Consider the following 24596-nt stretch of genomic DNA (forward strand, 5'->3'; position numbering starts at 1 on the left):
ATACATTACTTTTATTAAGTTCTTATGCAACAAACAAAAAATAGTTTTAAACATTACTTTATCAAAAATAGATGCATGTTTTAATTATAATTTAACCAATGAGGGAAACTGGAATGCAACCGTCAATAACAATAATTATAGATTTAAACTGGTAAGCCACTAAAGAATAACTCATCAACAATTACATGCAAATGTTCAGGGGCAAGAATTAACCATCCAGCATTAATAAACACTAAAACTTAATAACCCAAATAAAACTTAATCACCCAAATTCAGCAAAAAAAAAAAAAAAATTGCTAAGAACGTCCAACAGTCTTCACTACCGATACAGATAGAAAGAAATAATATACAAATTAGACAGAAAGCAATACCCTCCGCGCAAAAGAGTCATTGTCACAATTATAGGCCTATGGACAAATTACTGTACTGCAAAGCAGAGTAATAACATATTACTCTGTGCTGCAAAGTATCACCGATATTGACGACACTGACCGTTAAGACAAACATTCAGATGATATCACTAGTCAGAATGAAAAGAAGGGAAAAAAAAGCAGCTGAATTACATTAAAAGTAATCATAAAACAAAACGGGGCGCCTCCGTAGCCAGGTTGGCAGGAGCAGCAGTGCGTAGCGCACGCTTTTTGATTAGACCGGGGTTCGAGCCCGTGACGACCAAATACGGAGGATGCGGAAAGGTCAGGGAATGCCCACCGCATATCCCCGGAGCAATATGGCCTTAGTTGCTAATGCTCCTAAAAACCAAATAACATACAAACAAACAACATAATACAAAATACTTCTACCATTAAAGCACCAAATTACACAAAGACTACAGCAATCATCTTAGTTTCGGGCTTCTGTCTTGCAGCTATGAAACATAATTACAGTTCATCTACAACGCCCAGCAGAACGTATGAATCCTCATAAAATTTGTGGCCCCTGAAAAGTTGACCTAAGAAAAAGGAGATGATATCCTGAAGCAGATCACGTCTGTTCACAGACATCTATGTCTCTCCCACTCTGTAGACCTACTTTTAGTCTTTAAACTTTGATCGTCATTAGTCATAGCTTAAATTCTTACATAAAGGACTTTCTACAGCCTACTTTCTATTTTTTTAGATATACTTTGGCTATAACTGATATAGATACTTGAAATATGTTGGCCCCTTTTACACACTTACCTTTGAAATAAAACAAAGTATGGCTACAAATAGGAAAGAAACTGACTCAACAAAAATGGTGTCTTTCTAATCTTTTCAATGAGAAATAAAAATTCCTTTATTTTTTATGCAAATACTTGGAATTAAAAATATGGAAGGTTTTATTTATTTACTTGTTTACATTAATTTTTAAAACTTTCCATAATACACTGCTCGACAAAATTAAAGAACAAAACGTTTCATGAATATTTTATATAATTGGCATCTTGGCATGCAAATCCCGAGTATCCAATAGAAATCGAAAACCTTACAGAGCTTACCACATATTGGAATTGGCCTTGGATTTATTGAATATGAGAATTATAGGAAACAAACTGCGGTGTGGTTCGCTCAAGTTACTGTTGCCTAACTATTATGTGCGTTTATGTGAACAGTTTTGTGTGCACAAAATAGTGTGTGCATATGTGATCATGTGTATTTCATTCGCTGTGTTTTTATTAGAACTGAACAATTTGGATTACAACTGCCAGGACTCTAGAGAATGTAGTGCAAATCTACTCATTATATATTTTAGCTGTTCTTTTATGTTAGATGCCAATCCTATCGCGTTTACTGCTGTGATGGGAATTTTTCACTTAACTATTGTACCACTATATTTATATTTGATAGGACAAATAAAGGTTTATTTATTTTTTAATTATGCAAATTATTCATGTCTATAAAAACACGGGTTGCGACACATAATTTCTTTTCAAATATTTTTGTTTGCTCAGTGGGATAGCCACATCTCAGGATTACAAGTCATCGTCGTTTAGATGGACAATATCGTCTCGGCATTATGGATGCAGTTTCAAGAGACAGGAACCATTACAAGAGCTAGCCAAGGTCGCCAACGGCTTTGTCAACCAGAACAGATCGCATTCTGGCTCTAACAGCAAAACGTAACCCTACAATGTCCTGTCATCAACTGTTTCTTGATGTTGCTGCGGCCACAGGTAAAAACATTTCCAACCGGACCTTGTTAAGTAGATTCAATTCAAGTGGACTCTACACAAGGAAGTCAGGGTTTTGTATCCAATTAACTTTTTTAACTTCTTTTCCTTTTTATTTTATTTATTTATTTTTAATATATCTTATTCATTTATTTTTGTGTAATTTTTTTTTCTTTAGTCGGTACGACTAAATTAAAAAAGAGAAATAGAAGAAATTCTGGGCAACTGTCGGTTTTTTTTATTTATCTTATTTTATTTTATTTATCCTTTTATTGTATTTTATTTTATATTTACAATCATTCCTTATTTATTTATTATAATAATAATAATTATTATTATTATTTTTCGTTCTTACTTTTATTTATAATTTTTTTATTATTATTTTATTTATTTTTTATTTTACTTTTTTAAACTAACATTTTATTTTATCTTTTTTAAAAATTATGATTTTATTTATTTCTTTTTTAAATTATGATTTTATTAATTTTTTTTAAATTATAATGTTATTTATTTATTTTTTCTCTATGCTGGTACCCTAAGTTTGGGTAGCTGTGGGTACAGGAATTGTTGGCACCCACTGGTTCCCTCCGTTCAGCCTTGCTTTCAGATGGCTTCTGAGTCTCTGATGGTATTTTTCAGTCAGGCAGGACTTAATTTCTTTGTGCTGTAACTGCTGAGCCTGCATCATCCCCAAGTATTCGTAGGCCTCTCCATCTGCCATGGCTTCAATCTCTTTATCACTCTGCAGCTGGTAGTTTCGGTTGACTAATTTTCCCTGACGCAATCCGTGGGTCTTGCATTTGTCTAGACCATGTTCCATCCTAATATCATTGCTGAATTCTTCGGTGATCTGGTGTAGTTTGCTGAAGGTGCTTCTCGGTTCCCGCATAGAGCTTGATGTCATCCATATACAACAGGTGGGTGAGGGTGTACAGGTCCTTCCTTCTTTCTTTGAGGTTACATCCGTACTTGCTACTGTTGAGTATGGTAGATACATCCGTACTTGCTACTGTTGAGCATGGTAGATAGCGGGTTAAGTGCTAGACAGAATCACAATGGGCTCAGGGCACCTCCCTGAAAGATTCCTCCCCTGATGGGGATTGGCCTGGTTGTGATGGTTTTGAACTTAATGGTGGCATTCCATTTTCGCCATCGTTTCTCCTAGGAAGTTTGTTACTATCGGATTGACTTTGTAGATTTTCAGCGCCTCTATTAGCCAGCTATGAAGTACGGAGTCGAAGGCCTTGCGGTAATCGATGTAGGCTGTGTACATATTGCGGCGCTTCTTGTATGCTTGCTCCCCAACCGCTGCATCTATGGTTAATTATTCCTTGCATCCTTTGCTCAGCTGCTTGCATCCTTTCTGGTGTTCAGCCATTATGTTCTGGCTTTCCAAGTGGTTTGTTATCTTCCTGGGTATGCAGCTGGTCGGGATCTTGTACATTGTTTGGAGGCAGGTGATTGGCCAATATTTCGCCGGGTTTCTTGTATCTTCGTCTTTAGGCTTCAGATATGTGATTCCTAGAGTGAGAAACTTCGAGATTGTCTCTGGGTGCTTTATCATTCTGGTGAACTGCTCTGCCAGGTGCTTGTGTGTGCAAGGGAGCTTCTTGTCGACTTATCTGTTCCCCGAGTTCGCCAGTTGTGAGAGTTCTTGACCGTCTGTTTTTTCTTCTTCTTCTTCTTCCCAAATCTCCCACCCTCTCATTTCTTGTTGTATGTCCTTGGTTTTATTGTGTTCTAGTTCTATCTAGGTGGTTCGGCTGTTATGTTTTATTTCCCTGCTCGATATGTTTCCCCAGAAATCCTCAATCGTCTTCTTCTCAGGTGGTCCATTCCCTTCTTTCCCTTCTTCTTCGAGTTCCTGCAGAAGCCTCTTCCTCATCGAAGATTCGGTTGTTTATCTTCCTCTGGGAGCTCTCTTTTTATCGCCGTAGTCTCTTGCTGAGTTCAAGGGGGGTTCTGCTTCAATGTATCCAAGTACTCGCCTATTCTCTGATTTTTTTGTCTCATGTTTCCTGTGGATGCTATCTCTCTCTTGAGGATGTTCTTCAATTTTCCAATTAATTTCTTACTCCTATTGTCCCATTCGTACTGGGTCAATTGACCTATATTAACTCTTAATTCTTCTATAATCTGCTGAAGTATTCTTTCCCAAGCTGGTGGTTCCTTCTGTTTTCGGTTCTTCTGCTGCTGGTCTCTCGCTTCTGTTCCATTAATCCTCGTGGCTGCTACCGCAGCCCAATACATGGCTGTGAGGATGGCCTCCAGTGTTGCACCATTGCTGTCGAGGTAATGCGGTATTATATGCCGATTCAGGTGGTCCTTGACTCCCCAACAGGTTTCTATTCGGCCTCTGCATCGGTATAACGTGAGTCTTTGAGGGGTACATTCCTTCGAATTCTGTTAGAGCCTTTTCCACTAATCCTCTTGTAAGAACTATTCTTACATATATTTTTAGGATTTTATAATTTACAATATCTAATGTTTTTAACAGATAAGCACTCAGCAGATTTGCTTGTGCGGTGCACCTTTCAATACTGAGAGATTAGCTTAACAGCAGGGGGAGGGCTGATCGAACTGTGATACAATGGGTAGGCCAGTTTGACGCAGTTCGTGTGTACAGAAAAAGGGCTTTGGCCTACTGACGGTAGCGGGGAACAAAAGAACGCCCACACCCCTAAAGTGGTTCCATACTCCATCCAAAGGGAAGACCCAGATCAGAGAGCTCACCGTGTTCGAGCGGTAAACAAAGTCCAAACAGGCCGACATGGGAGGCATTCTCAATAATTTCACAGGCGGTGTCTTGGAAGGAAGCCCGCTACCACTTACCGGAAGAGGTAAGTGGTAGCGGGCATCCCAAAGATAGTTCTACAGATTGCTTAGTGCCCGGATGTTCTCGACACAAAGAAGGGAGCTCGACCTACCAGACGCGTGTCGGGACGACGAGGAAAAAAATGAGCAAATGAAATTAAAGATGAAGAGGGAGAGAAAACTATGATTGGACGAAAAATAAGGGAGAGTTGGAAACAAAAAACTCTGATGCAGGAAGAAGACGGAGCCAGAGCCCGAAAGTCAGAGTCCCAAAGCCTGGAAGGAGGATCCGGAGAAAATTCCGGGGAGAGGCGTGAGAGTGGCAGAAAGATATTTTTGGGAGTGCGGGAAACGAATATATAAAGTTCCGAAAAATGATAGTATAGTGGGGTAAAGGTAATAGCGAAAGGCAGAATGACCTGGAGAAAGTCCTGAGTGTGGGAAGATCGGCGTGGAAGCAGAAAAGAGCTGTAAGCCTAGCAGATCAGGGAAGAAATCGGAGGAAGACCTGAAGGATCGGAAAACTCACCCAGGTGGTAGAAAAAAAAAGATACCAAGTAAGTCAGTTTAGTGAATTTTACTAACGAGAGCGGTGTTGTAAAGAAATCCATGGGAGAAAATTGGACAGGACAGTTTGAGAACTATTGTAACGTGAATACTATTATATTGTAAGGATAGGAATAAGATATAATAGAAATAGAAAGAAAGAGAGTGAGTGAATGTTACTCATCTGTGATTAGAGATATTGATAAGAAACTTTAAGAAACTTGTTAAAAGTAAGAATTGATTTCATGAATTGTTCAAGAAGAGTGATTAAGGGACACCATTTCATGTATAATAATAAGTACTGTGTTGTAAAATTTTGATAATCATGAATATATGGTGTGTGTAAATAATTGTTATACAAAATGGTAAAATAAATACTTGTTATGTTAATTCCCCTTGTTTCGTCTTAATAGACTGACCTCAGAGCTATAATTAGTAGTACGAACTATCCAAGCTAGGGAAGCTAATATAAAGAGAAAAAAATAATAAAATAAAGTCCTCAGTACTTGGATCTTCTGATGAACAAACGGGATACAATTAAGGGAATAATATATTATGCAGCAGGTAGCGTGTGGGCCTTGGAAGGGAAGTGAGGACTCCCCTGTTACAAGGAATAAAGAAAATAACAACAACAGCCTTTATGGTTCCAAGGAAAAGGGGGAAAGAAATAGCTAAGGGATAGATTAAAATAAGGTCTATAATAAATAAAATATATAAATAAAGAAAAAAGAATAATAAAATAAATTATCCCCCCCCCACACTCTATTCTGGATATCATGACCTCGTCTGTTTTCACTTCAGCTGCTGCGGGTTGTATTTCCTCTTGTTTTTCTTCCTCTGGTTCGGGGGTGGTATGTTCTTTATCCTCTGGTTCCATATTCTTTATCCTTTGTAGTTGATCGCTCACGCCCTGCTTGATTTTTTTCAAAGATTGCAGGGGCTATTCAGTTCTTCGTGACGATGGTTCTTCTGTGGTCCGCTATTCGCTGATCTGTGACCTGAATATCCGGGAATCGTTCCAGCCACTTGGTTTGTAGTCTTGCCCTGTAAGTTGTCATATCGGTCTCCAGCTTTGTTATTTCGTAGTATGCTTGCATGATGTACGTATTCATTTCGATGTTCCACTTCATTGGCGTTTTCTGCCATTCTGGGTGGTCAGTATCGCAGTTGCACAGGAAGCACTTTAGCATAGCATTAGCATTAGCATTAGCATTAGTAGAGGCATTTGATGCAAGAAAGCAAGCTTATGCAGCATCAGCCAAAAAAAAAAAAAAAAGTAACATAAATAAATAAAAATAACCACTTCCACTTCACCCCTCTGTTCGTTCGAAATACCTGTCCAGCTGAGCCTTAAACTTATTTAGGCTATCAACTTCCACGACAAGGGATGGAAGTCTGTTCCACCCACCAACCACCCGCTGGCTAAAGGCAAATTTCCGCACATCTATCCTACATCTGTCTTTCCTCAATTTGAATTTATGCCCTCTCAGGTGATTTTTCTGAGCTAGAGGAAGAATCCCATCAGCATTGAGCATGCTCAAACCATTCAAGGCTTTGTACACCTCTATCAGATCACCCCGCTGGTGCCTAGTTTCCAGACACTGTAATTTGCAAAACTTAAGCCTTTCTTCGTAAGAGAACCCCTTTGTCCCATTCACCAATCTAGTTGCCCTTCTCTGTACTCGTTCCAGCAGCTCTACATCCTTCCTGAAATGAGGCCTCCAGGCCTGTATACAGTACTCTAGGTGTGGCCTGACCATTGCCTTATACAAGGGAATAATCACCTCCTTATCCCTGCTAGAAAAATTTCTATATATCATTGACAATACACCATGAGCTACTCTTGCAGCTCGTCTGCACTGCTCAGAGAACTTCATATCTGCCTGCACCACCACCCCCAGGTCCCTTTCATTCTCTACCACTGTCAGTGTAGTACCACAGAGTTGATACGTTGCTCTGGGGTTGCTGTTTCCCATATGTAGTACTTTACATTTGTCAATGTTAAACTTCATTTGCCACCTCGAAGCCCATCTGCTCAACCTTTCCAAATCCTGTTGCAGCAGCATAGTGTCAGTAGTGTCCTTGACAACCCTGCCAACCTTTGTATCATCTGCAAACTTGGACATTAAGCCTGATATACCATCATCAATATCATTTATAAATACAGAAAACAATAAAGGCCCCAATACTGAACCCTGAGGGACTCCACTAATAACATTAGTCCACGATGAGCAGTGTCCATTGATTACCACTCTCTGTCTTCTCCCCCTCAACCACCCCTTTATCCATAGCAGCAACTTGCCTCCAATGCCACACTGCTCCAATTTGTGCAGCAGTCTTCCATGTGCAACAGTATCAAAAGCCTTTCTAAGATCCAAGTATATAATATCAAAGTTATTCCCTGCATCCAGTTCTTTTGTGACTGCATCATAGTATCCAATCAAATTGGTCAGGCAAGACTTCCCCTTAACAAAACCATGCTGTGTCCTAGCTATAACTGAAGTCTTGTCTAGATGATCCTGCAGTGCTTCTTTCACCAGTGCCTCCATTAATTTTCCGGGAACAGAAGTTAAACTCACAGGTCTATAATTACTTGTGTCAGCCTTTGATCCCCCTTTGTGAATTGGGGTCACATTTGCACATCTCCAGTCAATGGGTACCTCCCCTGAGTCCAAGGAAGCTCTCATAATTATGGCTAAGGGTTTGCTTACCTCCTTTGCTGCCTCCTTTAATATAACTGGATAGATCCCATCCACCCCAGGTGCCTTTCTTGTGTTTATCTTCAACAATTTCTCCTCCACTTTGCTCTCAGTTATTACAAGATTCTCTAGCTTACTGCTAGAGTTGAATACACCTCTGGCATTCCCCTCGCTGAATAACTCCTCATGTGTGAATGTCGATGCAAAATATTCATTTAGTTTGTTAGCTACCTGAGCAGGGTCATCAACAGTTGACCCATCGATCTCAAGTGGACCAATCTGATTCATCCCCTTCCTTCTAGAGTTTACATAAGTAAAGAACTCTTTGCTGTTTTTCTTCGCATCCCTTGCCAAGGATCTCTCGTAATCTGCCTTCGCCTGCCTAACCTCCTTTGTAACTTGGTTACAGATCAACTTGTATCTATCATAGGCATCCGTGTCACGTGTTAATTTGTATGTATCCCATGCATTTTTCTTCTCTGCCATATGCCTCATTAGTTCATCTGACAACCATTTAGGCCTAAACCTTGAACAATATTTCTTAGTTGGTATGTAAAGCCTAGTAGCTTCCACGATAAGTTCTTTGAATGCTTCCCATTTTGAATTTGCTGTTGGCAATATCATCAGTTGATTCCACTGTATAGAATTTAAATACTGTCTCAGTCCATTGTAGTCGCCTTTACGAAAGCAATACCCCTTCCCTTTACCCCTAATGGTAGTTACCTCTTTGAGTAACTCCCACTTCAGCACACTGTGATCACTGCCACCAAGTGGTTCATTTATCTGCAGATTCTGAATGCATGAAGAATCACTACTGATAATCAAATCAAGAGTATTACTCCCTCTAGTTGCCTCCCGAACATGCTGATGTAGAAAACAATCATCCAATAAATCCACAAAAGCCTTGCTACTGTGTGAGTGACCAGCCCCCAAATTCCAGTCAATATCTGGGAAATTAAAATCCCCCATTATAAGACTCTCTGATTTACTGGCCCACTCTATTTCTCCGAACAGTTTCTTATTATACTCATCAGAGTCATTAGGCCTATAGCACACTCCTACTCTCAATTTTGATCTCCCAATGCTTATGTCACACCAAACTGACTCGACACTGCACTGTCCAGCGATGTCGACTGGCTTCACTTCCTTGGATTTTATGTGTTTCTTAATTAATAGCATAACCCCTCCTCCCTTCCTATCCTGTCTATCCTTTCTGTACACATTGTACTCCCCAAATTCCAGTTCTGCATTTCTTATATCTGTGTGACACCACGTCTCTGAAATCCCCACAATATCTGCCTTTGATGTTTTGAGCAATACCTCAAATTCATCAAATTTATTTACTAAACTCCTAGCATTGGTGTACACACAAGTATACATGCACCTGTTCTTTTTCTTAGCTACCCTAACACAACCCAACCCTAACACTACCCTAACACAACCCACTTCCAGTTGGTGGGGCTCGATGACCTTGCCCTTCTCTTGTGGTAGCCACAAGAGAAGGGCAACTGATTTTTCGAACCAACCCCTCTGCATAAGGCCTGAACGCGAGTGACTTTATCCTGCTCCACACTCGATGCAGTATGATTAATATTTCTGTGCAATATCATCCATCAAGGTATATTGATGTACCTTAAGGCGACATCATCCATTATTGGGAGTGGACCTGTTTTAGCTTCGGATCACGTCCAGTGGTATTTGTCGCGAGTGACGCCAGATGGCATCACAATCTGCCTTAGCCGCCACTCCGACCTTGGGGTAGGCAGGTCTGTCCCTTGGAGAAACTTTCATGATGTTTTATTTATTTTATTAATTTATTTATTATTATTATTCTAATTTATTACTATTATTATTATACCGGTCTCCCAGCATGATTGAGCTGCGTTCGCTTTCATCAAGCAGTACTCGAACCCGGGGTCCATCATGCTTGTAGTCCAGTGTCGTAACCACTGGGCCATAGCACCCATCATCATTATTATTATTATTATTGTTGGTCTTATATCATTTCTCTCTGATTGGGGGGTTCCATTCCGTGACTGGTACTGCAACCAAGTGCACAGGGTGGTTGTAATGTCTGGTGTTATTGTTGGTCGAGGAAATCTCTGACTATATTACAGGTGTTCAGGATTGTGACTTTGTGGAGTTCCTTGTAGGTGTTCTCTGGAAGACCTATTGCTGCTAGGCTGCTGTGTAGAGTCTTTGGCACTTTACCTGTGGTTGACACGATTATTGGGATAATCGATACTTCTTGAATATGCCACATCTCCTTGACTTCATGTCTCAGGTTCGTGTACTTCCTAAATTATTATTATTATTATTGTTGCTGTTATATTATTTCTCCCTGATTGGGGGATTTCACTCCGTGACGGGCAATGCTACCAAGTACACAGGGTGGTTGTAATGTCTGGTGTAACTTTTGGCCAATGAAATCTCTGACTGTCCTACAGGTGTTCAGGACTGCGACTTTCTGGAGTTCCTTGTAGGTGTTCTCTGGAAGACCTATTGCTGCTAGGCTGCTATGTAGAGTCTTTGGTACCATACTGGTGGTGGTGGTGGATATGATGGTGTTGATTACCTTGTCTCGGATGGCCAGCATGAATCCTTCAGTCTCAGGGAAGAGCATACCGCTCACTCTTTCCAATGTTATCATATCAATAACATTGGAAACAATGTAATCGATGTGATCTTGATGGAGGTCATTGTAGTGTCTACCATGGAGTGTCTTCTTTGCCCATCTTTCTAGCTTCGTTTCTTGTGCCGGCTGGGCGGGAGGGTGCTCCTCGCTTAGGTCGAGTGGGGTATACCACTTATCTATCTTCCTTCTTGCCTGCTGGATTGGTGCTGTGTGGTTCTCGAAGTAATCCTTCAGGTTAACAATCGCTGTTTTCTGTTGCTCTATCAGGTCTATCAGGCCCATTCCTTCCTCTTTCTGAGCTTTTGTTTCTCTCCACTGCTGATTTTGGGGGTGGCGTTGGCAGCTCTTGGTCATCATTGACCTTGTTTTTCGCATGATATCTTCTAGTTCAGTGTTAGTCCAATATATGACTCCCGAAGGTATATGTTTAGCTTCGGCTTATGTCCAGTGGTTTATTTTATTTATTTTTTTAGTTCTAGCAAGTGAGACCAGACGGCGCCACTATCTGCATCAGCCGTTACTCCGACCTTGGGAAGGTTGGTCCAATGGAGTAACTTTCGCGATTTTTTTTTTTTTTAATATTATTATTATATTGGTCTCCCAGCGTAATAGAGTCGCGTTCGCTTCCAGCAAAGCGGGATTCGAATCCTGGGTCCATCAGGCTGATAGTCCAGTGTCTTAACCACTGGGCCATCGTGCCCATTATTATTATTATTATTATTATTATTATTATTATTATTATTATTATTAGCAGCAGCAGCTATATAGTGCAATGAAGCCTGAGGCTTATGCTGCACCAGCCAAAAAAAAAAAAAAAAAAAAAAATCCTGAATTTCCCTGAGAGAGAGAGAGAGAGAGAGAGAGAGTCAGAAGTTAAAAATAGCTCAGGACCCTGGGTGTGCCCAGCCAGATACTCACCAGATGTGATCCCCCTGGGTTCAGTAGTAGTGATAAGTGATGCTAGAAATCAAGCTTGTAATGCGTCAGCCAAAAAAAAAAGAAACTTCCGGCGTCACCTGTTCATCTCCTTCTGCTGCAAAAGGGATATACCAAGTGGGGGGATGCAAGTGGTTCAGTTCACAAAAAGATTCCGTCATGTGGGGGAGAAGCAGTAATTTTCATTAGGTCAAAGCAATGACTCTGATCTCCTTCACCTCAAATAAAAATTCTTGGTGTCCTCGTCGAACGAAATATTAATTTTCTGTATAATGATATATATATATATATATATATATATATATATATATATTTTTTTTTTTTTTTTTTTTGTTAATACATACTACAGTATTTGGTAATACGAGCCTGGCCATCAAATTCGAATGCTGTTAATTTATTATAACTATTAATTGCGTAATTGAACTTCTCTAACACAGCACAATTAGAACTTACGGAGCTTATTTTTTATTTTTATTTTTTACACTTTATTTGGTATTTGTATATATTCTTTGTGCAGTGGCGTACCCGTAATCGAATGACTCCGTTTGCCGGAGGAGAAGGTTTCGTATATTCAACATTTGTTTAGTATCTTTTACAAGAGTCAACGCCTTGTAGTAAAATTATGTAATAAAAAATATTCTTGAGGTGGAAGGAGCTTGTTTAAACGATGCTCAGTGGATGTGTTATGTATTTATGTTGTCAAGCTCTCACGAAAGTAGGGTATATGCTTCTTTGACAAAATAATAAAAGTATTGCAACAGCTGTGGGGGGGGGGGGGTAACGAATTGATTGTGTATGAGAAATATCGAAAGTGAAATGACTTTCACGTGTTCTTGTTCACTGAGCCCTAGTGTTCATATTTGGAAGAAAAAAAATCATCGCGATATCCTATGACAGTCATCTGATTGCAAGCTGTTTGTTGCTTAAAGTAGGTTAATGGGGCTAAGTTTTAGTGTTGCGTAAGAGTTGTCAACGCAGACCTTTCGTTTTGTAAATAAGAAACAAGATGTATTTCAGTTGATAGTTTTTTTGTAAATTAGAGATACAGGATGGAGAATGGCGTTTCAACTCCGTTGTTGAACTCAAACTCGAGCCTTAATCGCAGATTTGATGAATCTTTTCGTACAGGGTCAAGCGATTCTTCCACTAGGAAAAACCGACCACAGTCCGTAATCAGGTCTGTCTATTTTGTTATACAGGTTGTTTTCTTCAATATATAATAGCACAACCTCACCAATTTGGATTAAAGAGGAGAGGGGGTAGTCCAAATTATAGAATATGATTTTATGTAAATATTGTCAAGTCGTTTACAAAATAATTTATTCATAATAAATTATTACGAATCAATGTTAATTTAGGTGGTAATAGGAAAAATAAAAAGAATTATTTTTGAAAATGTTTATATTCAAAACACAATGGAATAAAGAGTGTAGATAAAACAAAACACAATATTATGTTTTTTAAACAATTTTGATGTATTAAACGGTTATTAATATTTATTAATACAATACAATTTATTGATGCAATTTATTAATATAATATTAATTAATGGTTATTAATATATTAAAATGTATTAACTGTTTTACACATTTTAGTATATTAATTAATAACCGCAAATTATTCGTCTTTTTTGAAGAAATCGTTTAATTATAGTTAAAGCCCTATGGCTGCTAGTTAGTATTACTAATTTAAAATTTAAAAATAGCAAGAGCTTAGCTTTTAACTCATCTCAAAATCTGTTGGATTAAAAAAATATAGATGAAAGTATTTAAAACTCATGCAATGTAAATTGGTACAAAAAACAGTCTTTATTCAACCTAAAATACATTCAACTTGAAGCTTGCTTTTTTTTTTTTTTTTTTTAAGGGCTTCATATATTTAGGTTTGAAAAACAGGCATACTTCAACTGCAACCAATTCATTGCAGTGCATGAATGAGTTTTAAATTCTTTCTTTTTTTTTATTAATCATTTAACCAAATAGATTTTGGTTTATTTATTTTTAATATTAAATTAAATTGTATTACTGTTTCATACTAGCATTCTTCATAGGGAGATTTAGCAAGGAAAGGCAGATTACGACAAATCTTTGGCAAAGGATGCTAAGAAAAACAACAAGCATTTCTTTACTTATATAAACTCTAAAAGGAAGAGGATGAATCAGATTGGTCCACTTGATATCATGGTTCGACTGTTGATGACCCTGCTCAGACAGCAAACAAACAGTGAGTATTTTGAATCTACATTCACACATGAGGAGTTATTAAAGAAGGAAAATGACAGAAGTTTATCAAATTGTAGCAGTGTGCTTAATGATTTTGTAATAACTTAGAGCAAAGTGGAAGAGAAATTGTTGAAGTTAAACATACGAAAGGCACCTGGGGTAGATGGGATCTCTCCAGTTATATTAAAGGAGGCAGCAAAGGAACCAAGCAAACTTTAGCCATAATTATGAGATCATCATTGGACTCAGGGGAAGTCCCTATGGACTCGAGATGTGCAAATGTATCCCCAGTTCACAAAGAGAGAAAGATCGAAGGGTGACACGAGTAATTACAGACCAGTTAGTTTAACTTCTGTTCCGTGTAAAATAATGGAGTCACTGTTTAAAGATTGCAGGATCATCTGGATAAGACTGCAGCAATAATTTAGACACAGCATAGATTTGTTAAGGGAAAGTCTTGTCTGATGCATTTGATCAGATACTATGATGTGGTTACAAAGGAACTGGATGCAAAAAATAATTTTGATATCATATACTTGGATTTCAGAAAGCTTTTGACGCTGTTGCGCAGGGAAGACAACTGTACAAATTCGAGCAGAATGGTATTAAGGGTAAATTGCTACAATGGATAAAAGGGTGGTCGAGTGGAAGAAGACAGGATGGTAATCAATGGATGCTGCTCTTTGTGGACTAATGTTATTAGTGGAGTCCCACAGGGTTCTGTGTTGGCCCACAGTTTTGTATTTTTATCAATGATATTGATGAAAGATATCAGGCTTAGTGTCGAAGTTTGCAGATGATACCGAAATTGGCAGGGTTGTTAATGACAGTAATGGTAGTGTGCTACTGCAACAGTATTTAGACAATTTGGGCAGATGATCTGAGAAGTGGCAACTGAAGTTTAACATTGACAAATGTAAAGTACTGCATGTATTGGAAGCAGTAACCCAAGAATAACATATTAACTGTGTGGTACTACAGAGGCAGAGATGAAAAGGACCTGGGGGTAATTGTGCAGGCAGATATGAAGTTTTTTATGCGGTGCAGATGGACTGCAAGAATAGCTTATGGGGTCTTGTCAATGATATACAGGAATTTTTCTAGCAGGAATAAGGAGTGATTATCCACTTGTATACAGCAATGGTAAGGCCACACCTTGAGTACTACACAGGTCTCGAGGCCCCATTTTAAGAAGAATGTACAACTGCTGGAATGAGTACAAAGAAGGGCAACAAGATTGATGAATGGGACAAGGGTTGCTGTTACGAAGAAAGGCTTAGGTTTTGCAAATTACAATGTCTGGAGACCAGGCACCTGTGAGGTGATCTGATTGAGGTGTATAAAGCCTTGAATGGTTTGAGCATGCTCAATGCTGATGGGATTTTTCCTCTTGCTCAGAATAATCACCTGCGAGGGCATAAATTAAAATTGAGGAAAGACAGTTTAGCATTAGTAGAGACATATGATGCAAGAAAGCAAGCTTATGCAGCATCAGCCAAAAAAAAAAAAAAAAAACTTCCACTTCACCCCTCCGTTTGTTTGAAATACCTGTCCAGCTGAGCCTTAAATTTATTTAGGCTATCAACTTCCACAACAAGGGATGGAAGTCTGTTCCACCAACCAACTACCCGCTGGCTAAAGGCAAATTTCCGCACATCTATCCTACATCTTTCTTTCCTCAGTTTGAATTTATGCCCCCTCAGGTGATTATTCTGAGCAAGAGGCAGAATCCCATCAGCATTGAGCATGCTCAAACCATTCAAGGCTTTATACACCTCTCTCAGATCACCTCGCCAGTGCCTAGTCTCCAGACACTGTAATTTGCAAAACTTAAGCCTTTCTTCGTAAGAGCAACCCTTTGTTCCATTCACTAATCTTGTTGCCCTTCTCTGTACTCGTTCCAGCAGCTCTACATCCTTCTTGAAATGAGGCCTCCAGACCTGTATACAGTACTCAAGGTGTGGCCTAACCATTGCTTTATACAAGGGAATAATCACCTCCTTAACCCTGCTAGAAAAATTCCTATACATCATTGATAAGACACCATGAGCTACTCTTGGAGCCCATCTGCACTGCTCAGAGAACTTCATATCTGCCTGCACAATTATCCCCAGGTCCTTTTCACCCCAGGTCCTTTTCCACAGAGTTGATATGTTGCTCTGGGGTTGCTGTTTCCCATATGTAGTACTTTACATTTGTCAATGTTAAACTTCATTTGCCAACTCTCAGCCCATCTGCTGAACCTTTCCAGATCCTGTTGCAGCAGCATAGTGTCAGTAGTGTCCTTAACATCCCTGCCAACCTTTGTATCGTCTGCAAACTTGGACATTAAGCTTGATATACCTTCATCAGTATCATTTATAAATATAGAAAACAATAATGGACCTAACACGGAACACTGAGGGACTACTAATAACATTAGTCCACGATGAGCAGTGTCCATTGATTACCACTCTCTGTCTGCTCCCTCTCAACCACCCCTTTATCCATTGCAGCAATTTGCCTCCAATGCCACACTGCTCCAATTTGTGCAGCAGTCTTCCATGTGCAACAGTATCAGAAGCCTTTCTAAGATCCAAGTATGTAATATTAAAGTTATTCCCTGCATCCAGTTCTTTTGTGACTGCATCATAGTATCCAATCAAATTGTTCAGGCAAGACTTCCTGTTAACAAAACCATGCTGTGTCAGAGCTATAACTGAATTCTTGTCTAGATGATCCTACAGTGCTTCTTTAATCAGTGCCTCCATTAATTTTCCTGGAATAGAAGTTAAACTCGCAGGTCTATAATTTCTTGTGTCAGCCTTTGATCCTCGTTTGTGAATTAGGGTCACATTTGCACATCTCCAGTCTATGGGTACCTCCCCTGAGTCCAAGGAAGCTCTCATAATTATGGCTAAGGGTTTGCTTACTTCCTTTGCTGCCTCCTTTAATATAACTGGATAGATCCCATCCACCCCAGGTGCCTCCACTTTACTCTGAGTTATTACAAGATTATCTAGTTTACTGCCAGAGTTGAATACACCTCTGGCATTTCTCTCGCTGAATAACTCATGTGTGAATGTCGATGCAAAATATTTATTTAGTTTGTTAGCTACCTGAGCAGGATCATCAACAGTTGAACCATCGATATCAAGTGGACCAATCTGATTCATCCCCTTCCTTCTAGGGTTTACATAAGTAAAGAACTCTTTGTTGTTTTTATTTTCTTCCCTTGCCAAACATTTCTTGTAATCTGCCTTCACCTGCCTAACCTCCTTTGTAATTTGGTTACAGGCCAGCTTATATCTATTATAGGCTTCTGTATCACGTGTTAATTTATATGTATCCCGTGCATTTTTCTTCTCTACCATATGTCTCATTAGTTCATCTGACATCCATTTAGGCCTAAACCTTGAACAATATTTCTTAGTTGGTATGTAAAGCCTAGTAGCTTCCAAGATAAGTTCTTTGAAAGCTTCTCATTTTGAATTTGCTGTTGGTAACATCATCACTTGGTCCCACTGTATAGATTTTAAATACTGTCTCAGACCATTGAGTCGCCTTTCACGAAAGCAATAACTCTTCCCTTTACCCCTGATGGTAGTTACCTTTTTGAGTAAATCCCACTTCAGCACACTGTGATCACTGCCACCTAGTGGTTGCTCTATCTGCAGATTCTTAATGCATGAAGAATTGGTCCTTGAGGTTGTCACAGACATTCTCTCAGATATGCCAGACAAGCTGTTCTTGCTACCTGGGAGTCTGAAACGCTGATGGAACTGATATTCGGGTGACACTCAAGTCAAGTGGACCCAATTTCGGCGAAGTACGGATGGTCTATGACAGCCAAATCCTCTGCTTGCACCTTCACGATGGTGGGACTGTTAGTAATCCTGGGTATAACCTTCATGCACAAGTACATGGTGGGTGACCACCCAGGTGTGAACCAACGTAAGCAGCGGTCGAGGTGTGGCGCCCAAACCACATGGCGGAACGCCGCCCCTCTATGTCACCAGGCAGTACTAGGTGGTAGATGACTCTCATCAACCGGCAAAATACCACCACTTTGCTTATTGGAGGCTTGAAGTGGTGGAACCCATGTTTAGTCTCTAGAGCTAAGTTCCGGCCAACCCTTCCCTATCTCTTCCATCATGCAGTATGATTGATGATTTTTGAGGTTATAATGAATGTCGTGGCGAGATCCAATATTCCTTACATTTCGAGGGTACAGCTCTAAAACGGTGTTCGCAGGCCGGCCGCTAGATAGTACACCGGACCAAACCTATTGGTAACTCTCTAGGAGGCTTCCGGATCAGCTAGTGTATAATCTTGCTACCTCTACTCTGCCAGATAGTGACTGGAGGGAGTCCGAGTAGTGTGTATACGGGGAGCATTGTCGAGGCCACGTTATGTCAAGGATCTGGGTATATTCTTACCACATGTACGCCATATCCAAAAATTTCATTACTTCATACAGCATGTCCCACCCACTTTTTCTTACTATTGAATACACCATGAATTGTCAAAATAATAGAGCAAGCTTATCGGCGAAAAGATCTAAACCTCCCAAGGACTTCCTAATTCATTTCACAAATATACGTGGTCTCAATTCCAATCTCAACGATGTCCATTTCCACTTGCAGTCTTCCAAACCCCATGTACTTTTTCTGACTGAATCTCAGTTATCAGTTGATTCAACTACTGCTCATCTTAGATGTCCAAATTATTTGCTGTATGATTCCTTTCGTCTCAAAGGTGGTACTTGTGCATATGTCCGTTCTGATATTCCCTATCAGAGACTTGGCAATTTGGAATCTCCTCTCTTTGATCTTCTCTGGTTTAAAATCTCTCTACCTCATTGTGTAAAATTCATCTGTTGTCTCTACCGTTCTCCCAACTCCACTAATCACTTGGAGCTCTTTGACTTCCTCTCTTTGCAACTTGTCTTTCTCCAGTCCAACTTTCCTAACAGTGAGGTAATTTTCCTTGGTGATTTTAACGTTCACAACTCCAGCCGGCCTCCGTTTTCTAGTCACACAGACCCAGCAGGTCGAGATGCTGAGGCTTTTGCAATTACTAATGACCTAGCACAGATTGTTCATTTACCTACAAGAATACCGGACAATCCTAATCATACAGCCAATACGCTTGATCTCTTTCTCATAAACAACCCTTCTAAGTACAGGGTTGAAGTGAGATGTCCTTTAGGCACTTCAGATCACAACTTGGTGATTGTCTCTTCTCCAATGGAACCTTTATCTCATGGCTATTCCCAACCTCGTATTGTTTGGCATTACAAGAATGCAAAATGGGATGACCTGCGAGACTTATTTTCTTCTTTTCCTTGGTCTGATTACTGTTTCAAAACTTCTGATGTCAACGTTTGCTCAGATCGTGTCAGCGAAATTATTCTTGCAGGAATGGAATCCTTTATCCCACACTCCACTTTAAAATCTCGTCCTTTATCTAAACCTTGGTTTTCCAATAAATGTGCTAAGGCTGTCCAAGAGAAGAATGTTGCATATAGTAATTGGCTTGTTTCTAATTCTTCAGTTTCATTTTCTGCCTACACGAAAGCTCGCAACAATTGTAAAGCAGTTATTAATCAGTCCAAACTAGAGTTTGAACAGGCTAAGAGTAGAAAACTTGCTTCTTGCCCTAATGGTAGCCGAGCATTCTGGTCTCTTGCCAAAGCTATTGGCCGCAACTTTTGCCCATCTCTGCTCCCACCTCTGTCCAAACCAGATGGTTCTGTTGTCACTTCAGCCAAGGATAAAGCTGACCTGCTAGCATCCCATTTTTCTTCAAGCTCATGTATTAATGATCTTGGTAAAACACCTCCCACCATTCCTAACATGCTCCATTCAATGCCTCCTGTGGTCTTCCGTCAAAAGGATATCAGAAGGATTTTGATGAATCTCGATGCTAAGAAAGCTCCAGGTCCTGATGGTATTTCTCCACTTGTTCTCAAAACCTGTGCTCCTGAACTTACTCCTATTCTTTGCCGCCTTTTTTCACTTTCTTATTCCAAAGGTGTTTTTCCTTCTGCTTGGAAATTTGCTCATATCCAGCCAGTTCCTAAAAAGGGTGACAAATCCCTCCCATCCAATTATCGTCCCATTGCAATTACTTCTACTCTTTCTCAAGTAATGGAGAAATCAATTAACCGCCAACTCTTAAACTACCTAGAAACCTTCCGTCTGATCAACGATCGCCAGTATGGATTCCGCCAGTGTCGATCCACTGGTGATATTCTGGCTTATGTTACCCATTTATGGACTAATTCAATGGAAAGGTTCGGTGAAACACAAGTAGTTGCTCTTGACATCTCAAAGGCTTTTGATCGTGTTTGGCGTAAAGGTCTTCTAAACAAGCTTCCATCTTATGGTTTGCCAACTGTTTTTAGTAATTGGTTATCCAGTTTTCTCTCTGATCACTCACTGAGGGTGATGGTAGATGGCTCTCTGTCTTCTAACTTCTCCACTAATGCCGGTGTCCGCCAAGGTTCAGTTCTTTCCCCCACTCTTTTCCTCTTGAATATCAATGACCTTCTTCCATTGACTGGAAATCCTATTCATAGTTTTGCTGATGATAGCACATTGCATTCAACTTTCCATTTTGAGAAACCTTGTCCAGCTCAATCAGCTTCAAGTTCTCGAAAATCTGCTGCCAATTCCTTAAATGCCGATCTTCAGGTAATTCTCCAGTGGGGCAAAGACAACTTAGTTGATTTCAACCCTTCTAAAACTCAATCTTGTCTTATATCTCGCAAAAAGGATTCTTCTGCTCCTATTCTTATCTTTAGTGACACTCCGATTTCTAGGCAAAATGATATATCTCTTTTGGGGATTACCCTGACTTCTAATCTCTCTTGGCACAAGCACATTACAAATATTGCTTCCTCTGCATCTAAAAAACTTGGTTTTCTCTTTCGCTCTCGGCGTTACTTTTCTTCCAAACAGCTGGTCACTCTGTATAAATCGCAAATCCGCCCTGCCATGGAATATTGTTCCCACTTCTGGGGTGGTGCCCCCAAAACCTCTCTCAGGTTTCTTGATTCCATTCAGAAAAGGGCAGTTAGGTTAATTAATGATTCATCTCTAACAGAGTCTCTCCACTCGCTTTCTCATAGACGCACTGTTTCTGCTGCATGCCTCTTCTACAGATACTTCCATGGGCACTGTTCTTCTGAATTGGCTTCTATAATTCCCGCTCTCTCTTTCAAAACAGTCCGAACACGTGCCGCCACCAGCCAACATCCATTTATTGTCCAACTTCAAACCCACAGAACCAACTTTTCATCTTCCTCATTTATTCATTCAACTGCCATTTTCTGGAACAACCTTCCTTCAAGCGTATTTCCTGAAAATTACAATCTACAGAAGTTCAAGTCCAATATCAACAAATATCTTCTTTCGTCTTCTCAACCTCCAACCCAAGCACGGTACTAAGTACTATAGGTTCTAATACCTCTCGTGTTTGGGGTCCTCATAAAAAAAAAAAAAAAAAAAATACTACTGATAATCAAATCAACAGTATTACTCCCTCTAGGTGCCTCGCGAACATGTTGATGTAGAAAACAGTTATCCTATAAATCCACAAAAGCCTTGCTAGTGTGTGAGTGACCAACCCCCAAATTCCAGTCAATATCTGGGCAATTAAAATCCCCCATTATAAGACTCTCTGATTTACTGGCCCACTGAATTAATGGTCCAGCAATCAATTACTCTCTGCTTGAAAGCAAATTTTTGCCCAACTATCCTGCAACCATCCTTTTTTGTTATATAATATATTTATTGCAATCAGTGAATAGTTACATGGATGCCTGATGCAATACCCATAACAGCGACAATGCTAGGAGTTAATTATATCTGAATTGTCTCCTTATGTGTGTTGTCCCAGAAAAGTAATGATAACAGACAAATAAAAGTAACTAATAAATTTTTGGAGGGTATGGATGGGTGAGGTGTGTAGTGTTTTTTTTTTGCTGATGTTATATAAGCTTTCTTTCTTTCATCACTTGCCACTACTACTACTATGAATACATCAGCATTTAATTCACTCAATCCATTTAAAGACTTAAACGTTTCAATCAGATCTCAGATCTGTGTTTTCTAACACTGAAACTTGCAAGCTGAAATTCTCTGTGGTAAAAGTATGCTCTGTCTTTTACTAATCTTGTAGCTCTTCTCTGCATATTTTCTAAGATATCCACTACTAATTGCATCTGACAGATGTCACTCTAATAAATTTTTTGTTTTTCAATTTGTAAATGAAATTGATTTGCCTTGTGTGCCTTTGCCAATCGGTATTCTTCAACTGGTTATACAATATTTTCTGTTTTCATTTTTTTGATATATGAGAATGAATGAATTATGAGACATTAATTTCTTGTTTGGCATTTAAGAGACACCATACAAGAAAAAAACATTCATTAGTCAGATAGCATTCCAGGTGTCTAATCTTGTCAGAGGGTTTTTCTTTTGGGTTTTTTTGTGACTAAATATGAACAACTGACAAAATTGCAGATGTTCATGTTGTGTCTGCCGGAGTTGCACAAGTGTCTGTGTTTGCATTAGCATTCAGACTTAGGGATGAGTGACCTTAAATTCTGAAAAATATAAAAAAAAATTTTATTATTATTTTTGGGGTCTCCTGCTTATTTTCTTTGATAATTTTTAATTGATAATTGATAATTTTCTTTGATATTTTCTTTGATAATTTTTAATTGAGTTTAGCAAATGTTAATTAATAGCTCACAGTTTTTAATTTAGTAATAAAGCTAAAAAAAAATTTTTTTTTTTATAATTAAACCAAAAGGGCATCTCATAGATGCCATGTAAGTGTCTTTGTTAAATTAAGGGCACAAATGACAGGTTAAAATAAGGCTTCCAGATCTGTATACAGTACTCACGATGCAGTCTAACCATTGCCTTATACAATGGGATAGAAGGAGGTAATTAATATACAATATATTAATTACCTCCTTCTCTGAACTGGTGAAATCTTTAATTAGACAAAAATAGTTCATGAAATTTATTGGGAACCATGAATTCCCATTTATTTTTTGAGTTCCCAAAAATAAACTTTTGGGACTGACATTTTCTCGAACATTCCAATTTGCAAGACATTACTAAATGGGCAATGAGGAATAGCTTGATTATACACTGAGTTGGCTTTGCATTAGCAATACCTACCTAAAACCTCATAGCCACCTTTTGCTCATAATACGGCTTACACATCTTGGAACGGACTCCACAAGGTGTTGGGTGTCCTGCTGTAGTGCTCCCTATGTATTGTACAACATGCCTAGCACATTATCAGGTGGATGGGCTTGCCATTGAATATCAGGAATTTGCTGCAATTTGGGTGGCCATGGGAGGATGGAGAATGCATTGTCATGTTCCTGAAACCAGTTAGCAACCTGGTGGACCTTGTAGCATGGCATATTGTCTTGTTCACAGAGGCCAGAGTTGTCTGAATACACTCATCATGAAGAGGCATAGAGTACTTGGTTGGTGATGACATAAAGGTAGGCATTCCCATTTAGCTGTTGATGAGCAGTGATCATAGGACCCAGGGCATGCAACAAAAGCATTCCCCAAACCAATAACACCTGCCTTCTGAACACCAAAAGTGCACCCAGGTACATAGCCTTTGTTGCAATTTTCCAAATGCAGTTATGCCCATCAGTATTAGCATTAGTCGAGGCCTTTAATGCAAGAAAGCCAGCTTATACAGTATTAGCCAAAAAAAAAAAAAACCCTTCCCATTTCACCCATCTGGTCACTCCAAATATTTGTCTGGTTCAGCCTTAAATTTATTTAAGTTATCAACTTTCACAACAACAGATGGACGTCTGTTCCAGCAATCAACTACCTGCTGGCTAAAGGAAAATTTGGCACATCTATTCTGTGACTGTCTTTCCTCAATTTCTTTGACACATCTATTCTGCAACTGCCCTTCCTCAATTTGAATCTCTGCCCACTCAGGTTTGTAATCTAAGCAAGTGGAAGAATCCTATCAGCATTGAGCCTGCTAAAACCATTCAAGACCTCAATCAGATCACTCAGCAGGTGCCTAGTCTCCAGATACCTGCAACTTGCAGCTCTTACCAAGAGCACCCCTTTGTTCCTCTCACTAGTCTTGTTGCCGTTCTTTGTAATTATTTTAGCAACTCTACATCTTTAGATCAGTCCTCCGGACCTGTATGCAGTATTCAAGGTGTGGCCTGACCATTGCCTAATACAAGGGGATAATCACCTCCTTGTCTCTGCTAGCAAAATTTCTATATATCATTGACAAGACTCCATTGTTATTTTGGTTTTTAGGAGCATTAGCAACTAAGGCCATATTGCTCCGGAGATATGCGGTGGTCCCTCCCTGACCTTTCCGCATCCTCCGTATTTGGTGGTCACGAGCTCAAACCCTGGTCTAATCAAGAAGTGTATGCTACACACTGCTGCTCCTGCCCACCTGGCTACAGAGGTGCCACAAAACTCCATGACCTGCTCTGGCAGCCTGTCTGCACTGCTCAGAGAACTTTATATCTGGTTGCACAATTACTCCAGTTCCTCGAGTGTAGAACCACTCAAGGAAGTGGTACTACA

General features: G+C 39.5%; 1 protein-coding gene across 1 annotated transcript in view; it reads left to right on the forward strand.

Annotated features, from left to right (window-relative positions):
* Positions 1-12587: 12587 nt before the first annotated feature.
* LOC150081164 (sodium-coupled neutral amino acid transporter 9 homolog) overlaps positions 12588-24596 on the forward strand; it is a 240840-nt gene continuing 228831 nt past the window's right edge. The window contains exon 1 of the mRNA XM_090380964.1: positions 12588-12959. Coding sequence (XP_090237090.1) covers positions 12832-12959 — 128 coding nt within the window. The 5' untranslated portion in view covers positions 12588-12831. The remainder of the gene's footprint in view (positions 12960-24596) is intronic.

This window comes from Mastigoproctus giganteus, chromosome 9 (genome assembly GCF_048544385.1).
Source record: "Mastigoproctus giganteus isolate SK-2022 chromosome 9, ASM4854438v1, whole genome shotgun sequence".
In the NCBI taxonomy this organism is placed as follows: domain Eukaryota; kingdom Metazoa; phylum Arthropoda; class Arachnida; order Uropygi; family Thelyphonidae; genus Mastigoproctus; species Mastigoproctus giganteus.